This window comes from Physeter macrocephalus, chromosome 21, assembly GCF_002837175.3.
Source record: "Physeter macrocephalus isolate SW-GA chromosome 21, ASM283717v5, whole genome shotgun sequence".
NCBI lineage: Eukaryota > Metazoa > Chordata > Mammalia > Artiodactyla > Physeteridae > Physeter > Physeter macrocephalus.
Window position 1 is genome coordinate 2625840 of NC_041234.1, and position 5787 is coordinate 2631626.

The 5787-nt window shown below is 46.5% G+C and overlaps 1 protein-coding gene across 1 annotated transcript in view; it reads right to left on the reverse strand.

The window, feature by feature from the left end:
• BEND2 (BEN domain containing 2) overlaps positions 1–3925 on the reverse strand; it is a 119106-nt gene extending 115181 nt beyond the window's left edge. Inside the window, exon 1 of the mRNA XM_028482885.1 lies at positions 3778–3925. Within this exon, the coding sequence (XP_028338686.1) occupies positions 3778–3925 (148 nt within the window). The remainder of the gene's footprint in view (positions 1–3777) is intronic.
• Positions 3926–5787: the final 1862 nt, after the last annotated feature.

The window sequence follows — 5787 nt, forward strand, 5'->3', positions numbered from 1 at the left end:
CATGGAAGCAACCTAAATGCCCATCGACAGACGAATGGATAAAGAAGATGTGGTACATATATACAATGGAATATTACTCAGCCTTAAAAAGGAACGAAATTGGGTCATTTGTTGAGACGTGGATGGCTCTAGAGACTGTCATACAGAGTGAAGTAAGTCAGAAAGAGAAAAACAAATAACGTATATTAATGCATATATGTGGAACCTATGGATGAACGGGTTTGCAGGGCAGAAACTGGGACACAGATGTACAGAACAAACATATGGATACCAAGTGGGGAAAGTGGCCGGGGGAGGGGGGGATGGTGGTGTGATGAATTGGGAGATTGGGATTGACATATATACACTAATATGTATAAAATGGATAACTAAAAAAAAAAATAAAATAAAAATAAATAAATAAAATGGATAACTAATAAGAACTTGCTGTTTAAAAAAATAAATAAAATAAAATTCAAAAAAAAAAAGAAACTGGACCACCTGGCCCATGTACTATGTGTTCAATGATATGCTTTTAACTTTTAAAGGATACAACTAGTATTACACAACCACACTTTGTGGTGACCATGAATTCCCAAACTTGCTCTCTAAAAATCAATATCGCGCTTCCCTGGTGGTGTAGTGGTTAAGAATCCGCCCGCCAATGCAGGGGACACGGGTTTGAGCCCTGGTCTGGGAAGATCCCACATGCCGCACAGCAACTAAGCCCGTGTGCCACAACTACTGTGCCTGCGCTCTAGAGCTCAAGAGCCACAACTGCTGAGCCTGCGTGCTACAACTACTGAAGCTCACGCACCTAGAGCCCGTGCTCCACAACAAGAGAAGCCACCACAATGAGAAGACTGCGCACCACAAGGAAGAGTAGCCCCCGCTCGCTGCAACTAGAGAAAGCCCGCGCGTAGCAACGAAGACCCAATGTAGCCAAAAATAAATAAATAAATAAAATTTTATTTTTAAAGGTGACATTTAAAAATAAAAATATAAAAATCAATATCAATCCTTATAATAAATAATGCAGAAATAATGTACAAAAGTAAATGTTGTTATCAAACAAATTAAATTCAAATTGAATCTCACAAAATGTGAAATAGATGACTACAGGTAAACTAGATGTGAAATATCAACTTGGCAAACCATTTTAATGAATATGAAAAATAGCACAATATGCAAAATGTATGGTCTCTAAATGGGCTTTTTTATTTCTTAAAGTTCGTCTGAAAAAGAACATGTTTAAGCTTGACGTATTAACTCGTAGATCACATTTACATTGCTTATCTTGGATTCAGTACATTTATTTGCAATAGACCAAAGTATTAGAATAAAATAACTAGCTAGTATAAGGTGGTGTGAAAGTGGTACTAAATTAGGAATCACATGGTGTAGGTTCCAATTCAGGCTCTCTAGCTATCCAGAGGTATTAACTTTGGGCCAGATACATCTACTCTTTTGCCTCTGTTTTCTCATCCATAAAACTGTTTTCTCATCCATAAAACTTAATAGTTGGAGAGTCCCAACTATTAAGTCCCAAGACTTAATAGTCTTCATGGAAAAAAAATAGAACATTAGAAACTACCTAGTTATCCAAACAAAAGGAAACTGGTTAAATAAATTATGGTATTTTCATATGATGGAATGGTATATTGCCAATGAGAAGCACATTCTCAAAGAACATTTATTAATATTAGAAATGCTTGTGAAATGCTTGCTTCTTAAAGGGGGGTAAGATTCAAAGCAGAAAAATACAGCATAATCTTAACTTTGAGAGCAGAAGGAAACATACCAATGGTTTATCTCTATGTCACTATCTCTGGGTGACAAAATTATCTTCATTGGACTTCTCTGTATTTGTTAAGATTCTCTACAATAAAGCTTAGACTTTATAATCAAAAGAAAATAACAAAGGCAACTGAAATTTTATTTTTAAGACAAGTTTTTGTGTATCAACTGATCTTTCAAACTAGTATGAGTAAAGCTACTGACAACTCCACTAAGATTTCTCAGTTAATTCGCAAAATTCTAATTAATTCCTTTAGGTATATGCACAGCCTTCAGAGGCAACTTTTAAGACATTATAATATTTAGAAGTTTTTTGAAGATTATGCTCCCAAGGTGCAAGGAACTAAGTTGCCATGAACTTACCAGAGAAGGCATAGTTCACAATGGTGAGGGCTGAAACCTGCGTTTCACATGACAACTACTGCAAAGAATATACACAGCAAAACAGGGCAGATTACAATGGCCAGATCGTTCCGATTTTTTTAGCAAAACTGTGCGTCAGTACACTGAACAATCACTTTCTAAATCTCCTGCCCAGGACTCTAAAAAGCAGCCCTTCTACTCTCCTAGTCAAACTTTAGAGACTACAAAGTCGGCCCGTTGGGGGATAATACCACCAAAATGTGTCCCATCGCCCAGCACTTGCTGCAGGCAGGCTTGAAACTGAATTGAGCCCATGCCCTGCTTTATAAAACAAAGCGTAGAAAAGTTGCTTGTAAAATCTCTACTTGTAAACATTTAACCAGCTGACCACTTCGTGTCATAAAACCCCAGAGCAGTCCTAATTCGGGGAGAACCGGGTAGAAGAGGGAGGGAAGCGATCCCCAGCAGACTAAATTAGAGTCTTTTCTACCGAACGACCGTGCTCAACCATACTGCTGGCGGGATGGGTCCTGGAGCTCGCACCGAAGGACTCCCCTGCTTTACAGCGGTCCTCACATTCATTTTGCAGTGTTCTGACTCCCGCACCTGCCCTCTTGAAGCAAAGAACTGGCTCTATGCGCGGGAAATTCTCCACACACACATCTTTATTTTCTTTCTCCTCATTTGCATATTTACTATAAGACAACGAGGCTGCCCAATCTGTCTTTGGTCAAACGCACTTACAATCTAAGCCTCAAAATCAACGTCTCAATCTCAAAAGATGTTATAATGAAAAAAAAAAGATGTTATAATGAATCAACTCGCTAGTTTGTCAATTCTTTAAACTCAAAATTCTATATAAAATTTTGGTGGTGAGCATGCTGTAGGGTATACAGAAGCAGAAATATAATGTTGTACACATGAAACGTATAATGTTATAAACCAATGTTATCTCAATGAAAAGCAAATCTAAAAAGAAATAAAAATAAAATTGTAACATTAAAAAAAAAATTCTATATAACGTCTGAGAGTCTTGGTCCTTCCTGGACCCCTACCTCCTCCGACAGGGAAACAGAAAGGATAAAGGATCAACTTGTCCCAGAAAGTCAGCACCAAGTACTTAAAAAATAAGTAGCCAAATCTCAAAAGCTCACACGTTCTGGCATCCCGGGAGAGATGGTGGGAAACACACCCCACCCCCCGCAGCGCTGCTGCAATTTGAGGTTGCCAAATGCAGACTCGCTCTTCCACCAAAGCATATCCTCTCCTCCAAGGAGTGTCCCAGCCGCTAAGCCATATCGCTTTCCTGGAGCAACAAGCGGTGCTCCGCAGCTGCTTGTGGCGCATGCACACAAGGCCTTGAAAAAAAGTTCAAAGGAAAAACCGTTGCTGCACAGAACTGCTCTGGAGCTAAAGCGTGGCACGCCGCCCTCTAGAGGGCGCAGGAAACAACCGCGGTGGCCCACCCTCCCGCGTGAGGACGGCTGTTCTACGGCCACTAGAGGTCCTGTAAGGAAAAACCGCCCTCATGCAGGAAACGAGGACGGGCCTCACCACGTGCTGGCACCACGAGAACCCCGGGGACGGAGCCAGCTATGGGTCACCTCAAGTCCCAGGGACGCCATGAACCCTGGAGACCTGAAAGCCCCAGGATCCCCTCCATCCCCCAGGACACCATGAACTCTGCAGACACCTCGAGCCTCAGGATCCTCTCAAGCCCCTGGGACGCCATGAACCCTGCGCCCCGCTGCAAGCCCCAGATCACCTCAAGCCTCCGGGACGCCATGAACCATGGGATCCCGGAAGCTCCAGACTGCCTCAAACCTCAGGGACGCCATTAACCCCGGGGACCCCGAAAGCCCCAAAACGCCTCCAGCCCCCTGGGATGCCATGAATCCTGCGCCCCGCTGCAAGCCCCAGATCACCTCAAGCCTCTGGGACGCCATGAACCTTGGGAGCCCGGAAGCCGCAGATCCCCTCATGCCCCTGGGATGCCATGAACCCTGGGACCCCGGAAGCTCCAGATTGCCTCAAGCCTCAGGGACGCCACGAACCCCGGGGACCCCAGAAGCCCCAGATTACCTCAAGCCTCTGGGAGACCATGAATCCCGGGACCCCTGAAGCCCCAAATCACCTCAGATCTCACGGACGCCATGAACCCCGGGGACCGCGAAAGCCCCGGATGGCCGCCAGCCCCTGGAAACTATGAACCCTGGGACCTCGGAAGTCCCAGAGCTTCCAGTCCCTGGGACACCATGAACCCTTGACCCCAAAAGCCCCAAGACCAGCTTCAGCCTCTGGAACGCCATGAACCTCGGGTACACCCTGAGTTCCTGGGATGCCTCGAGCCTCAGGGACGCCCTGGACCCAGGGCTAGACTCTGCCCGCAACACCCGGGTTCCCACGCGTGCCCTGACCAAGCTGGGACCGCAGCCGAGAGGCCACCAACTGACGCGCCGTGGCCGATTACCAGCCAGTCCCGCGGTCACCTGCGCAGCCCTCTAGGTGGGCTGGGTTCGAAACCTGTTAGAGCCTTTCCCCGGGTGGGGTGAGGAGAGGCAGAAGCTATTGGGGAAGCTTCGGGGAGGGCGAGGGCCCCTTACCCTGCTCCTCAGACATCGTGAGGCGGGGAGCCCAGCTCTGAGTGCCTCAGGCTAGGCGTCTGCGCTGCGGCCGTTTCGCGACTGTTCACACCGGAAGACTGCAACAGACTGAGGCGGCGAAAAGGCGCGCAAACACCCCAGGTTTCTGCGGCTGCGCAGTAGCGCCGGGCGTGTGCACTCGCCTGAAAGGGAGGGGGGGCCGAATGCGCGACGGGAAGTGTGGTGCCCTGCCTCCCTCACTTTCTACCTATATGTAGATGTTTTTAAGTGTACTTTGTGTGTGTGTGTGTGGTACGCGGGCCTCTTCACTGTTGTGGCCTCTTCCGTTGCGGAGCACAGACTCCGGACGCACAGGCTCAGTGGCCATGGCCCACGGGCCCAGCCGCTCCGCGGCATGTGGGATCTTCCCGGACCGGGGCACAAACCCGTGTCCCCTGCATCGGCAGGCGGATTCTCAACCACTGCGCCACCAGGGAAGCCCCAAGTGTACTTTTTTCCACACATACAAAAAGCAATGTGAACTGGTAGCCACCAGGGTAATTCCACCCTTTCCAAAATGTTCTTCACATACAACACATCATAGAAAAAGTATAGAATGTAAGAGATTTGAGTTCAGACTTTGTCTAAGGTTTTCTGGGGTTTGTACTCATATCCAACACCAGCTTTGGGAACAAATCCGGGAATAATCCAACTTTCGAAAAGTGCCCTTAGTAAGGCCCACTAAATCTGTGCCACCCTGCCCTTCAGCTGCACCACTCTCTATTTGCCATTTTCCACTGTAAGAAGTCAGTATTACTGTCCCATATTAAAGATGAGAAAACTGAGGCTTAGATAGTTTCATTAACTTGCTCAAAGCCACAAGGCTAGTGGCAGAGTTATCATTTGAACACACGTATTACCCCCACCCCATAGGACATGCTCACATCCCCTGTTATTCTACCTCCTGCTCAATTGCTTCTGGAACTTTCTCACATCCCTTGAAGCCTGTTCCAGTAGGACATCTGTTCTAATAAAACCTACACCAAGACACTTTCCTACAGACCCC